The following is a 24868-nucleotide window of genomic DNA, read 5'->3' as shown; positions in this document are numbered from 1 at the left end:
TGGTAGGTGGTCTCATTCTGTGGTTGAAGCAAACCTGGTTAGCTTTGCCGATCAAAATTTCCCAGCCTGTGTGGCTGGTTGGATTGGTTGATTTAACTACGGTGCAAATGAATAAGACCATAGGTGTGGTTATAAAACGGATCTCTTAGCCTTGGTCAGTTCATGGCCTTACAAGATAACCCGGCCTTTCACAAAGGTAAGAGGGATACAAGGGCAGCTGGATGGAAGGGTGTAGCTGCCTCATACATACATTCATTTCCCCAGTCCTGGAGAAATAACCCAAAGTACACATTCTACTAAAGGTTGGTCAGAATCTGCCTCTTTAGATGAAAAGGAATATCATTTCACGGTGAAAACTTACCAGTAGATGTTCAAATGACGCTGGATGGAAACACCAACGATTGGTTTCCCAGCAAAAGGAGATGAAGTGACTTGGATGAAGCATTTATAACTAGGGTAGCAAAATCAGTCTGTCTGAGAGAAGCATGGAATTAAAGGCCACCTGTGGTCTCCTCTCCTGATTTATTTAACATTTAAATTACAAACTAGGAGAAAGTAACAGCAGGAGAAGTGGTACAAAGAAGGCAAAGGTTGAAAATGGGAGTGTCCTGATTCTCACTGCTTTTCCCTCTTTCCTAAGTCCAGGACTTAGGAGGCTTAAAACTAAGTGAAGTCCAGAGCTGTACTCTTTTCCCAGATTCTTTCTCTTCTTCCCCTGTGTTCCTCTTACCTCTTTTTCTCTATTACCCATTCCTGTCCCTTTACTCTACCCCAGCTTCTTATTGCATATACTGACATTTATGTGGATAAAAAACTAGCGTAGAGAAAGAGCACATGGACAGCTCTTGGCCACTTACTGTGAGCCCTAGGGGGAAAGTAACGTGACTCAGCTTCGGAGTCTTGATTTTTAAATGGGGTTAAGGCCACACTGCAGGGTTGTTGTGTTTAAAATGGGACAGAGTTCACTAAAACTCTTTAAAAACTGTATCACTTAGTTGATTCATTAATTCTAAGATGCACATTTTGCTTCCTATTTTCACATCTCTGGAATAAGTATGTATCTTGCAATCAGTGTGTGTCACTGTTTAATTGACAGCATTTTCCATAAAATAATGGTGTACTTATAATCGATGGTGTCTTAGATCATATGAAATACAGCAAATATCATTCCAATTTTTAGAAGTTGGTTACAATGTCAGATAAACTGGTTAATCACCTGGGATAGCGCAGTAATGACAGATGATTTTTTTTAAATAAGTTTATTTATTTAATTTATTTTTGGCTGCATTGGGTCTTTGTTGCTGCGTGAGGGCTTTCTCTAGTTGTGGTGAGCGGGGGCTATGCTTCGTTGCAGTGCGCGGTCTTCTCATTCTGGTGGCTTCTCTTGTTGCGGAGCACTGGCTCTAGGCGCGTGGGCTTCAGCAGTTGTGGCTCGTGGGCTCTAGAGCACAGGCTCAGTAGTTGTGGCGCACGGGCTTAGTTGCTCCGTGGCATGTGGGATCTTCCCGGACCAGGGCTCGAACCTGTGTCTCCTGCATTGGCAGGCGGATTCTTAACCACTGTGCCACCAGGGAAGCCGCGACAGATGATTCTTAAAACCCAGTTTCATATAACTTTGTGAAGAGGTCTCACTCTATTAGCACTAATTTGAAATCAGATCCATTTGAAAAGAAATATAATGTGGTCATCACTAGGTGGTGGACTTATAAGTACTTTTTTCCTTGTACTTTTCCAAATTTTCTGCAATAAGTATTACATATATATGTATATAGCATTAGGAAAATAGTATTAATAAATATCAAAAAATGTGCTCACCACTTTGAGGATTCAAAATATGATGCTTATTCAATGACCAGCCTCCTAGGTTAGAAGCATCCATCTCGAAACCTTGTAAGATAACAGTCCTTTTTTCCCAGAGAATAAAGTCGGGGCACATTTCATATTCATATCCCACAGACACTGCAAACAAAGAGTTAATAACACATTAGAACATTTAAAAAGATTTGCTTCATTTTTGCACTGGTTGGTAAGCCTCTGGCTAACACACCTGCTATTGAATTCTGATTTGGGTTGAAATTTGACCACAAATACTTTTCACCTAGCATAGCATCAGGCATCCAAAAGTGACCAGTCAGTGCATATTGGATAAATATATGAATGAGTGACTCACTGAGGCTGTCATTAGGTACGCACCATATGTTCTGGACATCAAGCTTTAGTATGGGTTTTTGGGTAAAAGGCTGTGTTGTAAAACTGAAGAAATAAGCTCCCTGAAGGCTTAAGCTGTGGTGATACAATTTCTTTCTTTACCTTTGTCGTAGAAGTGCAGGGAAAGTTGTTTTCTGATCTCTCTGGAGTGCAAAATGCACTTAGGAAGCTGGCTTTGGAGTACTGGGCCACTTATACAACAACTGACTACACATGAGACTAATAAAAATCGATTTGCCCATTTATATTTTCTCCCATGCTAACTGGCCTTTAGTTTGCCAAGAAGTCTGAGTTTGCTTAGAGTTCTACAAGCACTGTGAGTGTAAATTCCACTTTGTGCATGTTAGGCTTTGGTTTCTAACCAATGGGACATCACCCAACATTTGGCTCCAACCCTTATGAAGCACGGATGTCGTGCATTAAACTGGGAACCCCAGTATGCTGCTAAAATGGGAAGTGCAGAATGTGGTAACTTGGGTGCCTCTGCTCTACTGAAATATGTAGAACTCAAGTATCCCAAGTCCGAACCATTTTCTCAGCTGGTAAATCTGCTTACCTGTTGGAACCCCAGAGTTCTGATTCTTGAATTTAAAATGCTTTGTGTCCTCATAATGTTCTAAGCCTGAGAGTATTAGCTCACTACACTGCATAGCCCAAAGCTGCTTTTCCCCCTTTCTGGCAGCTTAAAATATCCCTAGCTGGTCATATGCCATTGCTTTCGAGGACCTGCCTCTACCTGACTCTTCAGATGCCCCTGGAGAACTCGTTTCTTTTTTGGCATCTGGTTATGAAAACTGGTAATGAAAATGTGTGCTTAAACAATGCCAGTGCAATAGGTCCTAAGAGGAAAAATTCAAGCAGACTAGTGTTGGATTGGGGCATTAGGTGAAGAGAAAAGATGGTAATTTTAGTCCAACTGATTCAGGTGTGCACGTGCATGTGCGTGTGCAAGCACATGCACAGATAAACCAAAAAGTCCTTATGATTGTGAATATACAACTCATTACCTTTGGGGGTCATCTGTGGCCAATTTCAAACCACAGGCTTACTTCTCTTTGTCTCCCCTCCATCAAGGCTTTAATAGGGATCAGGACCATCTTCACGGGTGCGTGACTTGCGCGGCCACACAGGGGCCCACGCTTAGAAGGGCCCCATACTTGGTTTAATGTTCTCCTGTCACTGTCTTGAAATCCTTAATACATTTTTAACAAGAGGCTGGGTATTTTCATTTAATACTGGGCCCTGCAAATTATGTAGCTGGTCCTGATGGGGATGCCCTTCTACCCTGCCATCAGCTGGTGAAGACTCTTGGAATGCAAACTCATTTTAGTATTAGCTCTAACCAAGCACTATTAGCAAGGAAGATCAATAGGGAACAGGAAAGACTAATCATACAGTGGAAATGATTTCTAAAGGGAAATTAGTTTGCGATCATCTGGTTCAATGCTGTTCTCTATTAACATGGATAGAAACACAGAATTTCAGTGGTGAAGAGGATCTCAAAGGTAATCTAGTTCAGGTTACACGTGTGGCACAAATCACTGCTGTCTACAATCTCCTTGATATCTTATCATGTCCCCAGTGCTTTGTTAAAACAACTCTGTTATAGTGGAAATAACTGGTTTCAGACCTAGAGTCAGAAGAGACTTCAATTCTTGGGTCTGCCATTAACTAGCTGTGTGGTTGCAGGCATATTATTCTCCGTCTCTGGGAGTCTGTTCTTCATTGGTAACAAAGGAGGAAGGGAGAGGATGGACTAGAATTGGTGGTTCTTAGACCCTTTTGGGTCAGGGAACCTTTTGTTATGAATGTGATAAAAGTTATGGATCTTCCTCCTAGAAAAACACATAGGCACACAAAATTTTATACATAATTCTAGGGGGATCACTGATCTCCTGAAGTCTAAATAAAGATCTCAGATCAAAAACTGCTGTACTAGATAATTCTTATAGTCCCCTTTTAGCATTTCACTCTATGATTCTAAAATGCATTCTTTCAAGATTGTATTTGATCAGTTCAAGTTGGGGAGTCAAACCCAAAAGCCAAAGAGAGCACTGTATCTCATGTTGGAAAAATCAGGGGGTGAGAAAGCACACTTAGGGCCATGTTGGTGTGAAGAATAACACAGTTTCTGCTTCTCTTGCCAACATTTTTTTTTTTTTTGCGGTAGGCGGGCCTCTCACTGTTGGGGCCTCTCTCGTTGCGGAGCACAGGCTCCGGACGCGCAGGCTCAGCGGCCATGGCTCACGGGCCCAGCCACTCCGCGGCATGTGGGATCTTCCCGGACCGGGGCATGAACCGGTGTCCCCTGCATCGGCAGGCGGACTCTCAACCACTGCGCCACCAGGGAAGCCCTCTTGCCAACATTTAAAAGTCTTGATTAATAAATAATCACAACGATAATGATTACAAGTTCCCTTAAAGCCACATCTCCTTCCCTGCTATTGTCAGGATCTGCCTCTTATACATTTTAAGCCTGACGTGCTCCCCTAGAATCTCTTCTCCAGAAGGTGATTGTGCAGTTTTGCAAATAAGTAGTGTGCCCTGGTGACCTCTGATGGTGGTTTGGAGCCTGCTTTTTTCCTCTCAGGAACAAAGATCCTCCCAACTCTGTGGCAGGAAATGCTTACATAAAGTATCCTCAGTGCAATGGTAATGAGTCATTCTCTTCACCTCCTCATGTCTGAATTGCTCTCTAGCCCACCACAAAAAAAGTGCACTGGCTGCAAACCCCACAATTATATTATTTTTTCCCCTAGTCATAGCAAATAGCAACAAGGAGGCCACTTAATAAGTTCCCTCTAATTTTTATTAGATTTACTTTCTCTTGAGAAAACTCTCTGAGCTAATAATGTTATGATTTATACTTAAGACTTGTCCAAAATTCCAACTGACTTTAATGAGAATGGCTGTGTGTCGGGGTATTTTTGTATGTGGCTCCTTGCTCAGAGTAACAAGGCAAGGTTTCTTTCTGACAGCAGCCGCTTTAACAGAATCCTGGAACTTGCAGTCGGTGCATGAGAAGGCAGACGTTTCACCCCACGGAGTTGAGCTGCTCTCCAAATGCACAAGGAACTGGCAAATACAGTAGCAACCAATCCTAGACTTCCTCTCATGGAAGCAGACTGTAACGCACTGAATGCCTACTCTTTTTCATATCATTAAATATGGGGGAAAAAAGGGCTACTCAGGGGCTGGCACTGAAAAGGCTGAGCCCCGACATTACACTCTGCCTGGTACTGTGACAGCTGAGTCTCAGTTCAATAAGCAGAGTGGACCCACTACCACTTCCCAGGTGGCCTGGTGCCTCTCACATCTGATCATCAACACAGCACGGTGTAGGCAAAGGATTCAGCCTCCGGCATTCTGGAGTGGGACCTGGGAAGAACAGTGTAATAGGAAAGAAAGAATAATTATTCATCAACACTTCAGAGGCGCTATGGAGGATAGACCAGTCTGGCAGTGAGTGGAGATAGGTGGGGAAGGAGGGGGTCCCAGGCTATTCTTCCTAGGAGCTGGTATAGTGGTCCCATGCTGGTGTGTACATACTGGGAAGGCAGTTGAGAAAGAGCCGTTAATATGGCAGAATACTTTCTCTGAACCATGTGACTGCCTCTCTTGTGACACCCTTAATTCCGTCTGGATTTCTGTCTTCCCCTATTCTCTCCCTCACCTTGACACAGAGATATTAATGGGATGTTCCTTAACCAAGAGTCACTGATTGTCAAGATAGCCTTGCTACTTTTGTAGAGGATGCCGTCCTCTGGTCACAGGATTTGCACCTGACTTCACTGTTAGTCATCTTGCAACAACACTGGCTTATAAAGAAGACTTTATTCTACTGGCTTATAAAGAAAGACTGCAGCTTGCTCCCCCAAAGCCATTTGACATTAGAAAAATAGTAACTGAATTACACTCTACTTATCAGAGCAGCAGCATTAGTGTGATGCGGGGACTGCAAGAAGGTGGAGGGCCACAGTGCTCCTGACACCCGATTTAGTGACTGTGACATTCACCTATAAGGGCTGCGATATGAGACTGACATTAAACAGCCAAGGTAAAGATGCCATGCAATGAAGCTGATGTGCAAAATATGACAAGATTAAGCAGATGATTTTCAACAGCTTCAGGCTAAGGCTTCAGAATTCATAATGGTTGCATTTATGAAGGCAATATATAATTAAAAGTAGCCTGATAGTCAGTGTGAGAAATTTATGTTACCTTCATGAACTCAAGGAACATCTAAAAATAATTTCATCACATTTAAAAGGTAAGTAACAACAAGATCGAAACCTTCTTATTGAAAAGAAATCATTAAATAGAACAAGAAATATTTCCCATACTTTTAAAATAGATTAATATAAAACAACAACAATAAAAGACGAGAGGCCTAACAAACCAAATGAAGGCCACGGCCACAATAGACAAAAACTACAGATAAAATGCTATCTACTGAGAACGGGTACCTGCTCCCAGAATGACTTCTACTTTCTCCTATTCTCTAGTGATTACTCATAGGATAGGATAACCCCAGAGACTCCTCAATTTGACACAGTGCCCAGTGGCCTGAAATGCTTTGTTTATCTATTATTCCTGGCTTACTAAGAGTGTCAGAATCAGGTGATGAATTTTTACCAAGTGCCTTTTCAGTACTTATGGAGATATTCACATAGTTTTCTCCTTTAATCTATTGAGGTGGTAAATTATAGCAATACATTTCCTAACGCTGAACCATCTTTGAGGTCCTAAAATACACTCTACGGTACTTGGTTATGATGTATTATCTTTTTTTTTTTTGCGGTATGCGGGCCTCTCACTGTTGTGGCCTCTCCCGTTGTGGAGCACAGGCTCTGGACGTGCAGGCTCAGCAGCCATGGCTCACGGGCCCAGCCGCTCCGCAGCATGTGGGATCTTCCCGGACCGGGGTACGAACCCGTGTCCCCTGCATTGGCAGGCGGACTCTCAACCACTGCGCCAGCAGGGAAGCCCTGATGTATTATCTTTTTAATGAGTCACTGGATTTAATTTGGTAATATTTTACTTAGGATCTGCACCTTACCAGTTTACAAAAATAACCCTACCAGTTTAAACATCACAGTGCTAAAAGCGACACAGTAGTTGAATGAAGAGAAAATACAGGTAGAAAAGGTAAAAAGCATCCAGGAGTGAGGTAGCCACACAGCGCTTTGGCCAAGAGGTCCTGTACACTGACAACTTACCTAAGAATTTTTTTTTTCGGGCTGCTTTGTCCGAGCCTAGCTGCATAAAAGCGAACCCGGAACCCAGATGACCTGTGTACCACAGAAGGCAGGGTGAACAAATTCACGATATTTAATGAGTACTTCCTGTCATCAGGCACTGGGAATGTGAGAAGGAATAAGATGGAACAAGATAGCACTCCCCCCAGTGGAGCTTGCGTTGCTCACATTCTAGCGAGAGGAACAAATATGAAACAAGACAACACGCACACACACAAATCATGATAACTGCTATGGTGGGAAAGCGCAGGGTATTATGAGACAGCGTAACAAGGGAATTTAAGTTGGAATGGGAAGACAAGGGAAAGCCTCTTCTTGTAGAAGGGGTTTACCTCATGAAGAACAGGGAAGAACATTCTAGGCAGAGAGCGTGGCATGTGGGCAAGGCTTTGAGGTTTCATATCTTTGGGAGATTGAAAGAAGGTCAGGGTGGCTAGATAGTCAGTGTCTGGGTAGTGCATCAAAAACAAATGAACAGGGCTTCCCTGGTGGTGCAGTGATTGAGAGTCTGCCTGCCGATGCAGGGGACACGGGTTCGTGCCCCGGTCCGGGAGGATCCCACATGCCGCGGAGCGGCTGGGCCCGTGAGCCATGGCCGCTGAGCCTGCGCGTCCGGAGCCTGTGCTCCGCAGCGGGAGAGGCCACAACAGTGAGAGGCCCGTGTACTGATAAAAAAAAAAAAAAAAAAAAAGAACAACCCCTTCCCCTTCCCCGCTCCCCCGTCCCTCACCCAGTACAAAAGAAAACAAAAGGTTACTACCTTCTAGCAGTATTTAGGCATTTTTCTTTGGGAGGGGGTTTAGGAAATGGATTCACCTTGAAAATGGACTAGCTATCCTTTGAAACAATGTGATTGATTAAAGGGGATGCAATACTGTAATGGAAAGAAAGGTGCTGGTTATTTAATGACTCAGCAAACCTTCGCTGAGCAGTTCTATGTGCCAGGCAGGTGATTTGCTAAGCACTGCAGACACAGTGGATATTACACAGGGCAGGATAATTTGTCATGTCAGAGAGGCCATACCCTGAAGGGTTACCTGCCTTTTGGAACTTTCATCCATGGCCTCCTTAAAATAATATCACCTGACATTTGCATAACACCTAACAGTTAAATACATTTTTGTGTATATTACCTAATTTGAAGACTCATGCAAGCTCATGAGGAAGATATATTTACTCCCATTTGATAGATGAGATAATAGACTCAGAGAGGTGAAGTGACTAGTCCAAGGTCATCTGACTAGTAGTAAATGGCAGAACCAGAGCTCAAACCCAGTCACTTCTTAGCAAGTGCCTTTTACCTCTATGCTAGATCACAGCTATTAAGGGCAAGACCCATGATTCAGAAGTGCTTTACATAAATAACCTTTTATTTGCTCTGAATTTAAGGTATAAGGATTGGAAGCTAGGGATAACCTTGAAGCAGAAGCACCATGTATCCTGGTTGGCCCCAAACAGTATCCAGTTATGCTATTGTTAACAGCATCCTCTTTCACTCTCAAGAGTATACTGGTTTGAATGACAAATTATATATATGGTCACCTAATCTTGAAGAGATATCGCCATAATGCCCTGAGATGGGTTGGTAGAGGGGACTGGGAGGCAAGAACAGTCATAAATGCTGACTTGGAAAATAAACCATATGGTTTGGTAAATCATTTAATTTTTCTGTCTCGACTATATTACCTTGCCAATGGCTTTCAAATTCTTATGCCTGAAAGTCATTTAATTGTGACGCAACAATGTGACCCACACATACACACACATATAAGTGAAAGGAAGTTTTCCAAAACCATACTCTCCTCATAGTTTTACATTCTGATCTATTCTATTCTATTCTGTTCTATTCACTTATGTTCCATTCCATTCCATTCCATTTTATTCCATTAAAAAATATTGATTGACTCACCAAATGGATTTCACAGTCTAATACTGGGTGTGACCAGCAGTTTGAAATGGGCACAGACCACTTGCTTACCAGAGTGTCAATCAAGGGTCATTTAAAAACCCTGGTAAGCTCTAGGTACTCTTCGGAGGGCCGGTCTCACATTTTATGAGAAATATTAAAACGGATACAACCCACCACCCATATCCAACATTAAACACATTTCACGTGTAAGTGTGAAAATTGAGTTGGAGTGGACAAGCTGACATAAGGCTCCATTTTGCAGACATTTATTTAATCGATTTATTAATGTTGATTCCTGGTTTTCTTAGTCAGCCAATAAATTTATTTTTCAGGTTGTGAAGATTTTTGTAGGTCCTTGAAAAACTCACATCCTTGGTGCTGTGCCTATAAAGCTGAATGGATCAAACAGCCCTGCTCTCAGTGAATGATTACGAATTCATGAGTGGGGAGAAATGATGAAAGATTATTATCTCTGCTAGCTTCTTTGACAGAAAGCCACTGGGGCGTTGAACTGGGTACTCAGTAAAGTGGGTTGGTCCCTTTAGTGAAGAGAGGCAGCAGTAAAAGGCATGCAGAACTCAGGACTGGGAGACCCGAGTTTGAATCCCTGCTCTGGAACAGTCTTTCGGCAAGTCACTTGTTCTTTCTGAACCTGTTTCCCGCTCTGTAACATGAAGATCATATTCATCGTGCCACACCTATCAGGCAGGAATGTTATAAGGATTAAAATGAGAAAATGTATGTGAAAGAACTTTGTAAATTGTAAAGCACTACCCATTTATTATCGAAATATTCAGTGGATGCTATTTTTCTGGCTGACCAGCCTGCTTAGGTTTTACTGAAGGGAAATTTATGAACACTAAAGCCTCATTCTTGGGGATGTTTTGTGTGCACAAAGCAAACTTAGCTTAGCGCCTATTACCATTAATGTCGCCCTGTTTCTCTCTAACACAATTTAGACAGACTCCGTTGCGTCGTGAACCTTTAGGAAGTCTAGTTCTCCCTGAAACACCACTCTTTCTTGCCAAACTACTGTACTAAATAATTATGCAATTGTTGTTGCCAATAACCTTGAAGAAAAATAGAATTGTTTATAGCAGTGCTACTAAAGGCAGATGGCTGATTTCCTGCACTTCCAGGACTCCAAACCACTGCAGTTTAATTTAATTAAAATGAAGACCGGGCAGAATGCGTTATTATATATTGATAAGGTATGCGGACACAGGCGGACATAGGGAATTATCTTGACAAAATTCATATAATGGATGCAGATCAGAGCCCCTGAACAAGCCTGTTTGTCAAATTAAATAAGCCGTCTCTAGAATTTTAACAGCACTGTGAACTTAAAAAAGTTTTTTTTCCCACTGTTTTGCAAGCAGCAGAGTTGGGAAAGAAACTAACTAATATACAATGATTTCCAGATATCATACCTTATTTAGAGCCAGAGAATAAAGTACTAAGGCCAAATTATTTCAGATGCTCACATGGAGTTTTTAGCAGGGGAGTCTTGTCTGTGTATCAGACAACAAAATCTTTAAGCCGGATGAACTAGTGATTGTGGTTTTTGTATTGCAACCCTGAGGGAGATTTTATTCTTCTTCCACTTGATCAATATTGTACTTGGATTAATCAATCTTATCAGCTGCCATTGATACTTCTCCAAGGAATTAGTTCGCACAACCTCTGTTGGTAATTTATTCACTCTGGTTTTATCCCTCTAGTTGCAAAATCTGTGTCACTGTAAAAACTGGTGGGATACCCTAGGATCTCAAGTACTCCTTTTCTCATTTTGCCTGTCTCTCAACAATCTATTCTTCTTTTGTGACACTCTAGCCCTTAGAGATCACACTAATTTCCCACAGCTGAGCCATGGGGGAAACAAGAGTCCCACATTTCACACTAAGTGGGCATTTCAACTTAGATATTCACCATCATTTCAAATTCAGCTTGTTTAAATCTGATCTCTTTCTCCATCACCCAGAAACAGGTGGGAGAGGTTCATATTTAACTGGCATGGGAAGGAAGAAGAGTGGGAGACCTTTCATGCCATAGTTTTAATCAAAATCCTAGCTATAACTGGGACTGTAAGAATAGTGGTCAAGGTTTGTTTCCTACTGCTGTTGTAACAAATCATGACGAACTTAAAGGCTTCAAACAAGACAGATTTATCATCTTATAGATAAGGAGGTCAGAAGTCTGAAAAGGGTCTCATTGAGCTAAAATCAAGGGGTCAGTGGGATGAGTTCCTTCTGGAGGCTCCAAGGGAGAATCCATTTCCTTGCCTTTTCCAGCTTCTAGAGGCCACCCACATTCCTTGGTCCTTGGCTCCCTTCTTTTATCCTCAAAGCCAGCAAAACTGCATCTTGCTGTGCCTTTCTTCTATAGTTATATTATCCTCTAACTCTGACCTCCCCTCTGCCTCCCTCTTCCACTTTTAAGGACCCTTGTGATGACAGTGGGCCCACCCGGACAATCCAGGATAATCATTCCATCTCAAGGTCAGCTGATTGGCATCCCTAACCCCATTTGTAACCTTAATTATTGTTTGCCATGTAACATAATATATTTACATCTTTAGGAGGTGGTGGCTATTATTCTACCTACCAAAAGCCTATACTAGGATTTCTGAATTTGAAGCAAATCTGAGAAGTGTCATATATAGTACCATTGTTAATATCTGGTGCAAAATTTAGCCTGTTTCTTCTAACGTCAGTTAAGTGATTAAAAAATATGGCTAGGAGTACAACTAAATGTTTGCTTCTTTGTTTAGATTCAACCATATCTATTAAGGTGTGAATTCAATGGTAACATACTTGATCCCTTTGTCTCCATCCATTTATCACCTGAACTATTTATTGTCTGTTATATTCTTAAGGCACTCACAATCCATCTTCAGAGAAGTAGATTGTCCATCTTCATTCTACCACTCATCCTAATGCTTTACCACTGTCAGGAAAATTCCCTTAGTCTCCGCGGAAGTGGAAATGGAGACTAGGTAGTAAATAAAATCCCTTTAACCATGATTAAGTTATCAGGAACACTTCCTACAAGGTAAATAATCCATATTCCATCTTAGGTACCACACCTGAAATTATTTTGGCTGTTTTCCTTGGGATCCTTGCCAATTTTCTTTCTCTACTCTAAAAAAAAATGTCCCTTAAGTACACATAAAACACCACGAGGAACGTTTTTTTCCTCTCCCTTGGATATTTCCGAGTGAGTCAATTGTCTCTTGCTTTTATTACTGTTACTAGCCTTAAAAAGGAACCAACAATATATATTTCAGCATTTTAATTAAGGCCATGTTTATAGTCAGAATGCTGGAGCAAGTTTTGACAGGAACATAACTGTAGAAATAGGAAGTAAAACAACATCCATAGGCAAACAATACGGATGAAGCCTTCATCACTGGTGTGTATACTAGAACATCTTTGCTTTTCTTTGTGTTTTAGTTGTTTATTCAATCATCCATGGATATATCAGAAACTAAGTCATTAAGAGTGCTTAACTACAACAAGGAGGAAAATTTTAGAATCTTCAGCACTGGGAGTATTTAAAAGGAAGATGTATAACACATTTTTATGCATAAAGTGAGGTTGATAAAATAGTGCAGTCACTGTGGAAAACAGTTTGGCCACTCTTCAACAAGTCAAACAATTACCATATGACCCAACAATTCTACTCCTAGGTATATCCCCCAAAGAATTGAAAACAGGTATTCAAACAAATACTTGTATGCAAATGTTAATAGAAGCATTATTCACAATAGCCAAAAGGTGGAAACAACCCGTAAGTCTACCAGTTGATGAATGGATAAATGAAACGTGGTATATCTATGCAACGGAATATTATTCAGTCGTAAAAAGGAATGAAGGACTGACACCTGCTATGACATGGATGAACTTTGGAAACATTATGTCAACTGAAAGAAGTCAGATACAAAAGACCACATATTATCTGATTGCATTTGTTTGAAATATCCAGAAAAGGTAAATCCATAGAGACTGAAAGGTTGGTGGTTGCCAGGGCCTGGAGGGGAGGGAGGAGTGACTAGTGACTGCTAGTGTGTATAGGGCTACTTTGTGGGGTGATGATGCAAATGTTCTGGAATTAGATGTTGGTGATGGTTGTACAACATTGTGATAATACTAAAACCCACTGAATGGTACACTTTAAATGGGTGAACTTCATGGTATGTGAACTATATCTCAATAAAGCTGTTACTTTTTAAAAAAAGTCAGGCTGAGTTGCATTTATGTGAACCCTAGCAAGAAATGACTGCTAGACACTGTCTTGGTCAGCTCTTCATCAGAGTACTGGGTAAATTGCTAAGTGTCACAACTTAAGAATAAAATAAAAACAAAAAAACCCCCAAATCTCACAACTTGGCAAGGGTTCTGAGGAAAGCCATAAAGAATTGGAAAACAAAGCCCTATGGAGAAAAGTTAGAGGAATTTTAGATTATTCTAGTGAAGCAAAGGCTTTAGGATAATATCCTGGAGAGGGGAACATGAGGCTTTGAGTAGGCATTAGCCAGGCTGTGATATCTGACTCCCAGCAGGAGTCAGATATCACACTCAGAAGTGTTCACAGCAAAGAGTTGTATGAAGGGACTATTTAAAGAGGCGTGAGCAGGGTGAAGGGAATCAACAAGGGTCGTGACCCACCCAGGGATTGGCAACATTGGGAAGCTGTCTGGGCTTGCAGAGAGGGGTAAGGGGAGGGAGTGATACAGGAGACCAGAGAGAGCTTGGGGATTTGGAGGAGGGGCTACTCAACAGGAGCTCCCATCTTCCAGTGTAGTCACTGCCAGAACTGCAGTGAAGCAGGGAGAGGGATAAATACCCTGACCTCTCTCTCCTTCCATCCTGCTGTCTCCTGATGGTGCCATCCATTGACCAAATCAAGAGGGAAGCCAGAGAGCAAAGGAGTCCAGGCAATGTGGTCCATAGAAGCCAGTCTTTCAAAGCACAGAGAAGGTCACAGAAGAGACTGTGTGTGCATGTGCGTGTGCGTGTGTGTGTGTGTGTGTGTGTGTGTGTCTGGGAGGGCAAATGGAGAATAATTAACACAGTACCTACCTGTTAAGCCCACAGCTCCCTTATTAGAGAAGCTGAGGCAACAAACACCTGCATAGGCGCCATGCTATATACCTTGTGATTCCAATATGCTGACCATACCAGCAACCAGCACTCACTCACCTCATTTAATCATCATAGCATAATAACCTGTAACATTCTCTTTATGATACCCATTTAATAGATGGAAAAACTGTGGCATTTGGAGATTAAGTAATTTACCCAGTGTTGCATAGCTGCTAGTAAGTAGAGAAGGGATGATTTGAACTCAGGGAGGGAGTCTGGCTCCAGAGTTGTTCTCTTCATCACTACACTCACTGGACTAGGGATTGGGCAGGACTCCACAGGCTGGCCACTGACCTCATTGGTAGTTAGCCTAATGGTAGAGCTCTGCCTTCGGATGTTCTCTACTGCATGGCGATTGGCTGACAAAACCCAATATTGTAAGAGAGATCTGAGTGCAAGATACAGAGCAAGACACCAGATCATGGAGTTGGTAAGAGCTGAGAGAAAAAGAGGGTAGTTAGTACCACGGGAGAAGTGATGAGCTCTGTCATCAGTATGGCTGGGTCTCCATGGTGGGAAGCAGTGGACTCCTGCTGCAGAGGGGACAATCAGAGCTGTTGCTCAGCTGACAGAGCAGATGCTGATCTTCTAGGACTAAAATGTATCCCGAGCCAGGCTGCAATTTGATGAGGCCCACCTTTGAGGCTGCTGATGCCTTTTCTTGTTCCTTCCTTACTTTCCCCTGTGTCGTTACAATAATTCCTCACTAACTGAGGAAATCTGAACCACTCCATGGTCCTTGTATTCTAATAAAGCCCAACAGAGATGAGTTGATTATTTAAATACATGAGGGTCTCTTGGGCAAAGAAGAGTCACCAGTCTTTTTTTTCCCCTCCCTATGCTTCCCTCTGGAAAGAAAGAGGAAATTGACACACTGTAGTCTAAGAAATATAGGTCAGTTATATGCGGATTATACCATGATAGACACTTCCAAGGGAGAATATGAAAAGATCTCCTCTGGAGAACTTTAAAAATAGTCTTCTCATCTGTCCAAGGGTGGTTTCCATGAGCTACTGCCTGAAGGCACAAGAGTCAATGGCTCCTAACTGTGGTTCTGAAGACCTGTCAGGTCTCTTAGGAAGTTTTCACTGTCTTCTACAGACTGAGAGAAATAAAGACATCGGTGTCTCTCTGCCTATCTGTCTGTCTCTCTGAGCATCAGTATTAGATTGCTTACTATCATTTCTTAAGACAGACTATTCCTTTTTTTGATGTTAAGGTATTCCTCCTTGATGAAATTATGGTACTGGTAGGCATTAGTAGATTGTAGGGGCTTTTTTTTTTCCTTTAAAAAATATTCTTACTTGGCAAAATAAAAAGTTGGCAAGTCTGTCTCAGTCTCATTTTTAAAAAATGCCGTTTGTCTGAAGGAATTAAATATCTGAAGACCGTAGACCCCCGAGGACCTCTTAAGGTCCCCGCTATTTGTAAGATTCTAGGTTTTAAAGTCAAAAGGACTAGGAAGGCAGGATGACTTTTTATTTAACCTACCACAGCAACAAGTTAATGGAGTCTAACTATCCTAGACATAAAAGATAGTACATGGAGAGGCTTGTAAGTTAAAATTTTGTGTTTTCTAAGTGGAAATGACAGTCTAAATGTCAAATATGAAAATGTGACCTGAAGAACACCACACCAAAGGTCACAGTTAGAAGGCAACATTCAGCGCTGGAGACAGTTACAAGTCAGATATTGTGTGATTCCACTGGTATGCAGCCATGATGAAAGAGGAACTAAAATCGTTTTGAAGCAAAAATGTGTCAAAAGGGAACTCTAAACAGGCCCAAAGGGAGTGTTTAAATGAAAAAGTGCCTTAGATCCCTCAAATAGAAGAAAACCCATAATTATTCCAAATACAAATTAATATGCAGCTAGTACTTTCTGTTTTGTGAACACAGCACTGCTATTTACACAGAATTATTTCAACATACCCAAAGCCTCTGCCAGGCCCCAAACCTTCTGTCCATAGATGTCGGTCTTGTTCCAGGCAAATGTGTAGACAAGATTAATTGCAGCAGGAAACCACTTCTGTGTGAGTCGCCCTTCCACAGCTACTGTGAGGTGTACTTTTATCATCCCCACGGGAATGGTTGAATGTGTTAAAAGGATCCGTAGCAGGGTTTTATACCCGGGGGTGCGGCTGCTTAGGTAACTCAGCCTCACAAAGCTGGAAGGAATGGGGATCTCCTCCTGTACAACCTGAAAGAAAAAAAGTCACATTGGCTCTTATCAGTGGTCACAGGTAGGCAAGGATACTGCATGCTTTTGTCTTAGAAACATGCCAAAGGAGAGAGCTTAAAGGGATTATGGATGTCAAGGCGTTTGGTCTAGAATCTTTGTGAGGCTACATGACCATAGGTTTCGAATTTTGCACCAAATCTGCATGCGGACAAGATGTCCAGCCTATCCTGAGGATTGCTCTCCTTTTTCTCCTTCCAGGAGAGACTGTGAAAATAACAATTTTGGTTTTTCAACAATGTTCCAAAAATTGCTTTGTAGGAGTTGGAGAAGATCACACTGCTGAATGTCAAGGATTTCAGTGCTATGGGTTCCATCAAAGGTTTCTTCTCATATATTCAGACACAAAAGCTTGTTCAATGTGTTAAGTTATATATCACAAACCACTGTTGTAGCTCTTATTCAGGTTAGACTCTCTAAGAGGAAGGACTCTGGAAGCAGCCCCAGCAAGTGATATTTTATGACAGAGAATATGGTGTCCCTAGAACTAATCTTTCCTGATGCCATCAAACTTGCCTTCTTTGGAGCTTTGCAATGACCCCGAGGGCCAACTTTTTAATCAAATTTTGCTTGCATATTTCTCTGTGTTTGGATGTATCAATAGCTAGCAACAAGTTTTTCCAAGCTGGCACCTGTGACTGAGAAGCAAATAACTCCCATTAACTCCTCTGCAAATCTTTTACAAACGTTGGTCCCAGAGTGAAAATAACTCTTGGTTTCTTTAATTAATTACTATTACTTATTTGTTTGTTAGCATGGATGGAGTTAACCAAAAGTGGTCACTAAAACTACATCTTGTATTCTGTGACTTTCAACTTTCCAAATACAGTTGAAGAAAGAGCCCATCCTATTTAACACATTTAAGGGGACGTGGAGAGTGTGGATATTTTTCTGCCCTTACTCATTTTTATCTTAGAACCTTGTCCCTTCTTCCTTTTCCAAACTGGTGCACATAGTAGAACTGATTGTTAAATACTCTCTGTCTCATACTGTCTAGGATTTCTAGTCATTCTTTTCCTTCTGAGGGCACAAATCCCTTCTGTCTATTCTTTGCTCAGTTTTTCTTCCTCTACATTAGCTTTTTTTTTTTTTTGCGGTACACGGGCCTCTCACTGTTGTGGCCTCTCCCGTTGTGGAGCACAGGCTCCGGATGCGCAGGCTCAGCGGCCATGGCTCACGGGCCCAGCCACTCTGCAGCATGTGGGATCTTCCCGGACCGGGGCACGAACCTGTGTCCCCTGCATCGGCAGGCAGACTCTCAACCACTGCGCCACCAGGGAAGCCCTACATTAGCTATTTGATACCAAAGCTGTCCACTGGCTCTATCTTCTTAGGTGCTGGCAGAAGTACAATAGTGAAGGATAGCATGACACTCACCACCATGGTATTTCATTTCCCTAAGGAATCATGCAATCCTAGAGCAGTTTGAAAACTTGTATTGAAAGAGACCCATGCTTCCTAATATCTGTGAAAGGACTGGTGTACCCGCTCAAGGTACTCATTAAATACTATCTAACACCTATCCTTCTCAAACTCTTCCAAAATATAGCAGAGGGAGAAACACTACCAAACTCATTCTATGAGGCCACCATCACCCTGATACCAACACCAGACAAAGATGTCACAAAGAAAGACAATTACAGGTCAATATCACTGATGAACATAGATGCAAAAATCCTCAACAAAATACTAGCAAACAGAATCCAACAGCACAATAAAAGGATCATATACCATGATCAAGTGGGGTTTATCCCGGGAATGCGAGGATTCTTCAATATACGCAAATCAATCAATGTGATACACTATATTAACAAACTGAAGGAGAAAAACCATATGATCATCTCAATACATGCAGAGAAAGCTTTTCACAAAATTCAGCACCCATTTATGATAAAAACCCTCCAGAAAGTAGGCATAGAGGGAACTTTCCTCAACATAATAAAGGCATATATGACAAACCCACAGCCAGCATCGTCCTCAACGGTGAAAAACTGAAACCATTTCCACTAAGATCAGGAAGAAGACAAGGCTGCCCACTCTCACCACTCTTATTCAACATAGTTTTGGAAGTTTAAGCCACAGCAATCAAAGAAGAAAAGGAAACAAAAGGAATCCAAATCGGAAAAGAAGAAGTAAAGCTGTCACCGTTTGCAGATAACATGATAATATATATAGAGAATCCTAAAGATGCTACCACAAAACTACTAGAGCTAATCAATGAATTTGGTAAAGTAGCAGGATACAAAATTAATACACAGACATCTCTGGCATTCCTATACACTAATGATGAAAAATCTGAAAGTGAAATCAAGAAAACACTCCCATTTACCATTGCAACAAAAAGAATAAAATATCTAGGAATAAACCTACCTAAGTAGACAAAAAACCTGTATGCAGAAAATTACAAGACACTGATGAAAGAAATTAAAGATGATATGAATAGATGGAGAGATATACTATGTTCTTGGATTGGAAGAATCAACATTGTGAAAATGACTCTACTACCAAAAGCAATCTACAGATTCAATGCAATCCCTATCAAACTACCACTGGCATTTTTCACAGAACTAGAACAAAAAATTTCACAATTCGTATGGAAACACAAAAGACCCCAAATAGCCAAAGCAATCTTGAGAACGAAAAATGGAGCTGGAGGAATCAGGCTCCCTGACTTCAGACTATACTACAAAGCTACAGTAATCAAGACAGTATGGTACTGGCACAAAAACAGAAATATAGATCTATGGAACAGGATAGAAAGCCCAGAGATAAACCCACGCACATATGGTCACCTTATCTTTGATAAAGGAGGCAAGAATATACAGTGGAGAAAAGACAGCCTCTTCAATAAGTGATGCTGGGAAAACTGGACAGCTACATGTAAAAGAAAGAAATTAGAACACTCCCTAACACCATACACAAAAATAAACTCAAAATGGATTAAAGACCTAAGTGTAAGGCCAGACACTATCAAACTCTTAGAGGAAAACATAGGCAGAACACTCTATGACATAAATCACAGCAAGATCCTTTCTGACCCACCTCCTAGAGAAATGGAAATAAAAGCAAAAATAAACAAATGGGACCTAAGGCAACTTAAAAGCTTTTGCATAGCAAAGGATACCATAAACAAGACGAAAAGACAACCCTCAGAATGGGAGAAAATATTTGCTAATGAAGCAAGTGACAAAGGATTAATCTCCAAAATTTATAAGCAGCTCATGGAGCTCAATATCAAAAAAAAAAAAAAACCCATCCAAAAATGGGTAGAAGACCTAAATAGACATTTTTCCGAAGAAGATATACAGATTGTCAACAAACACATGAAAGAATGCTCAACGTCATCAATCATTAGAGAAAAGCAAATCAAAACTACAATGAGATATCATCTCACACCAGTCAAAATGGCCATCATCAAAAAATCTACAAACAGGGCCTCCCTGGTGGCGCAGTGGTTGAGAGTCCGCCTGCCGATGCAGGGGATACGGGTTCGTGCCCCGGTCTGGGAGGATCCCATATGCCGCGGAGCGGCTGGGCCCGTGAGCCATGGCTGCTGGGCATGCGCGTCCGGAGCCTGTGCTCCGCAACGGGAGAGGCCACAACAGTGAGAGGCCCACATACCGCAAAAAAAAAAAAAAAAAAAAAAAAAAATCTACAAACAATAAATGCTGGAGAGGTTGTAGAGAAAAGGGAACCCTCTTGCACTGTTGGTGGGAATGTAAACTGATACAGCCACTATGGAGAACAGTAGGGACGTTCCTTAAAAAACTACAAATAGAACTACCATATGACCCAGCAATCCCACTACTGGGCATATACCCTGAGAAAACCATAATTCATAAAGAGTCATGTACCAAAATGTTCATTGCAGCTCTATTTACAATAGCCAGGCCATAGAAGAAACCTAGGCGTCCATCATCCGATGAATCGATAAAGAAGATGTGGCACATATATACAATGGAATATTACTCAGCCATAAAAAGAAACGAAATTGAGCTCTTTGTAATGAGGTGGATAGACCTAGAGTCTGTCATACAGAGTGAAGTAAGTCAGAAAGAGAAAGACAAATACAGTATGCTAACACATATATATGGAATTTAAGAAAAACAAAATGTCATGAAGAACGTAGGGGTAAAATAGGGATAAAGACACAGACCTACTCGAGAATGGACTTGAGGATACGGGGAGGGGGAAGCGTAAGCTGTGACAAAGCGAGAGAGAGGCATGGACATATATATACTACCAAACGTAAGGTAGATAGCTAGTGGGAAGCAGCCACGTAGCACAGGGAGATCAGCTCGTTGCTTTGTGACCGACTGGAGGGGTGGGATAGGGAGGGTGGGAGGGAGGGAGACACAAGAGGGAAGCGATATGGGAACAGATGTATATGTATAACTGATTCACTGTGTTATAAAGCAGAAACTAATACACCATTGTGAAGCAATTATACTCCAATAAAGTTGTAAAAAAAAAAAAAAGAAGATGTGGCACATATATACAATGGAATATTACTCAGCCATAAAAAGAAACAAATTTGACTTATTTGTAGTGAGGTGGATGGACCTAGAATCTGTCATACAGAGTGAAGTAAGTCAGAAACAGAAAAACAAATACCGTATGCTAACACATATATATGGAATCTTAAAAAAAAAAAAAAGGTCATGAAGAACCTAGGGGCAAGAGGGAGTAAAGATGCAGACCTACTAGAGAATGGACTTGAGGATATGGGGAGGGGGAAGGGTAAGCTGGGACAAAGTGAGAGAGTGGCATGGACATATATACACTACAAATGTAAAACAGATAGCTAGTGGGAAGCAGCCGCATAGCACAGGGAGATCAGCTGGGTGCTTTGTGACCACCTAGAGGGCTGGGATAGGGAGGGTGGGAGGGAGGGAGACGCAAGAGGGAAGAGATGTGGGAACATATATATATGTATAACTGATTCACTTTGTTATAAAGCAGAAACTAACACACCATTGTAAAGCAATTATACTCCAATAGAGATGTTAAGAAAAAAAGAAAAGAAAACTGCTCAGGAATCCTAAAATATGAAGTTTCAAAAATGTCTTCCTCTGACTATAAAGCTTGAACACTTAAAAAGCAGTGTTAGACAAAATGCATAGGGTTGACAACTACCTTTACTAAACACAGCTAAACAAGAGGAGTTGTCATGACTTCTAAGAATAACGACAGCGGACGCAAATTAGACAGTGGAAGAAAACTAGATTTCTTAAGGAGCTTTAATTTCAGAACCACAAATGATCCCACCTCATTGATTATACTGTTATCACTATTGAGCCAGCAAGCTTTGTTCTTTTGAGCACAGTGTTCATCAGGTCAAGGTTTGGGGTCTAATCCTCATGACAGCTAGTTCATCTTGCTTTGTCCCATGGCCAGAGATATAGCCACCTTATAGCCCCGGCCAATCACCTTGCAAATGTGTGCCAGAGAGATTACATTTGAAGGCTTCTCTTGAAAAATAAAGGGCAGCACATTATAGGGCTGGCAGGAGTACCAGGAAAAGGAATCTAGCCATTATACACTGTTGAGCACCCCATGGATACTATGATTTTATACTTTCAAGGTCACTGTACCCACCTGCAGCTCAGGAACAATAGTTCCCCTCTCTGGACAGGACCCTCCAAATGATGTGAGTGGTGAAGGAAGCACAATAGGGTTTGGGCTGATAAAGTTGGAGATATCGCAGGATGGTGGGTCTGATACAACTCTCTGCATGGTCACTTTCTCCACCACAATAAACTGATTCCAAGGCAACCAGAGTGTCCTCTTCTCAGGTAGGAAAGGTGACCGATCAAAGATTAAGACGACAGAGATACCACCGACAGCTACGAGGTCAAAGCTGAGAAGGCAAAACAGAAGACAGTTTCAACCAAATGAACAACTAAAATAAACTTAAAGTTTAAAAAACAGGTAATTTCAGTGCTCTTTCCTTCTTTGGGGATGCAACTATATCCATTTGTATTCTCTATTTTATTCCTTCTATTCCATCTAACTAAATATTCATTCCATGGAGAGTTCTTTTCACTATCCAGTAGACTTGGTGAGAAAAAATTCCACATCACCAGTTGATATTCACCTAGGATTTATAAATCAATTTTAATGCTATCTTAAACAAAATCACTGCACGTATTTCTGCAAAGCCAAATCTGACATCACTGCTACTCCCTGTGCTAGAGAGAACTGAAAGATGGCCATTGAACATTAAGCAACATCTGTAATATGCTGCATTATTGATCTTAAAAAAAATTCCTATAATGTAACTCAATAGAAGTAAGGAGCCAAAAGGTTAAATACCTTGTTCACAGTCACAAACATAGTGTCAGAAACCTGATGGTGACTTTGAGATGGCATCTGGAGAGAGATACCAGCTGAGGAAATTTGTTCAGTGAAATTTTCTTGAACAATACCATGCTTGAACCCTCCACATCTGGCTACCCCCTTTGGCTCCTGATTCTACTTGAACTCTAGATTTAGGATTTCTGGTTCGCTCTAGAATTCCTCTTTGTTTCCTGTTGTAAGGAAGTCTGTAATGGACCCTGTCCATCTCCACTGACAACTCCTTCCATATCTCTGACTAAACAAGACTACCTCTTCTGTAAGTCCATCTCTTGATGTTGTCTCTGAAATGACTCTTCAGCTGGAGCATAATAGACTCAGATTTCAGTTCATTCTGCACTAGATGGCTCTACCTTCCTGCTCTTTTAAGTACAATGATGTCTTTGAGATAATGTACTTGAAAGCATTCAAAAAGCATAAAATACTATGTATACAATATAATGATAAATATTATCATTATATCTTAAAAATGGATAAAGGGCAATGGATGCTCCTTAATATTCAAAGCAACCTAAATCCACAGGAGAGAGATGTAAACAATTCTGTGTTAAAAAAAAAAAAAAGAACTTTCTTAAAACACTTTTCAGTGGTAAAATGCTCTGATAGTGAATCAGACTTAATTATGGATATCTCACCACTCCCTTCGTATGACATTTATTATATTTATTATAGTATTACCAATTGTGTCCTGTTGCAGAAATCTTTCATGTAAAGATAAGTGGACAGTAACAAAGGATAGCTAATACTGTATTTTTTATTGTTGCTTTTTCAGTCAAGTAGCTGTAATATTAAGGCAGTTTCCAAAAAGAGGATTTGAAGAACTGCATTAGCTTTAGAAAATAATTTAGGTTTGAAGTAAAAAAAGAAAACCCCAAACAGCTTATGGTTTAAGACAGAGAGGCTGAATTCATGATAATACAGGAGCAGTTTAAGGCAAGCGTAGTGGGGGAAAATCCGACGTTACTTGTCAAGAGACCTTTTCTCTGGTTCACATTCTACACTGATTCAACTGTGTCCTTGGGCAAGTTTATTTGCTTCACCCAAACCTCAGCTCGAGTCCTTAAAACTGAACTGCTTATTTATTTGAAAACAAAAACAAATGCAAACACAAAAACAAAATAAACTACCCAAACAAGAACATATGTACCTGGGAATTACTCTCTACTTCTAGAAAGATTAAGCAGACAGGCCAGGCATCTTGTTTTGTAGAAAGAATGTGATTTTGGCTTCGTACACACCTGGGTTCAAATCTCAGCTTTACCATGTTAACTTTGTGTCTTTGGGCTAATTATTTAACCTTCACGAACTTCAGTTTCCTCATTAGTAAAATGGGGCTAATATGGTCTATCACTCAGCTACTACCATAAGTGAGTAAATAAGATAAAGACTTAAGAGCCAAGCACATAGTAGGGACTCAACAAATGTTAACTTTCTTCTCAAATCAGATCCATTGCCCTATTAAATTTACAGATGTCTTCTCTTGTAGTTCAAATGAACTCTAGGCCAGTTTTTGATTATCTCCATAAGCAGATACTGAGTTTTAAGTTCTCCTGGGAACTTCCCCTAAGCGTCCTGTGTTGGGTTAGTTTTATGTGTCAACTTTGTTGGGCTACAGTACTCAGTTATTTAATCAAACACTAATCTAGGTGTTGCTGGGGAGGTATTTTGTAGATGTGGTTAATATCTACAGTTAGCTGAGTTTAAGTAAAGGGGATTACCCTTGATAATGTGGAAGGGCCTCATTCAATTAGTTG

General features: G+C 41.0%; 1 protein-coding gene across 3 annotated transcripts in view; it reads right to left on the bottom strand.

Annotated features, from left to right (window-relative positions):
* TENM1 (teneurin transmembrane protein 1) overlaps positions 1-24868 on the bottom strand; it is a 596609-nt gene that overhangs the window by 133415 nt on the left and 438326 nt on the right. For all 3 annotated transcript variants that reach the window (XM_060088152.1, XM_060088154.1, XM_060088153.1), the window contains exons 17-19: positions 22356-22617; positions 16451-16718; positions 1816-1959 (exon numbers count right to left, since the gene is read on the bottom strand). In XM_060088152.1, coding sequence (XP_059944135.1) covers positions 1816-1959; positions 16451-16718; positions 22356-22617 — 674 coding nt within the window. The remainder of the gene's footprint in view (positions 1-1815; positions 1960-16450; positions 16719-22355; positions 22618-24868) is intronic.

This window comes from Mesoplodon densirostris, chromosome X (genome assembly GCF_025265405.1).
Source record: "Mesoplodon densirostris isolate mMesDen1 chromosome X, mMesDen1 primary haplotype, whole genome shotgun sequence".
Lineage (NCBI taxonomy): Eukaryota > Metazoa > Chordata > Mammalia > Artiodactyla > Ziphiidae > Mesoplodon > Mesoplodon densirostris.
Note: the sequence above shows the minus strand (reverse complement) of the source record. Positions and strands in the feature narration are given on the sequence as shown.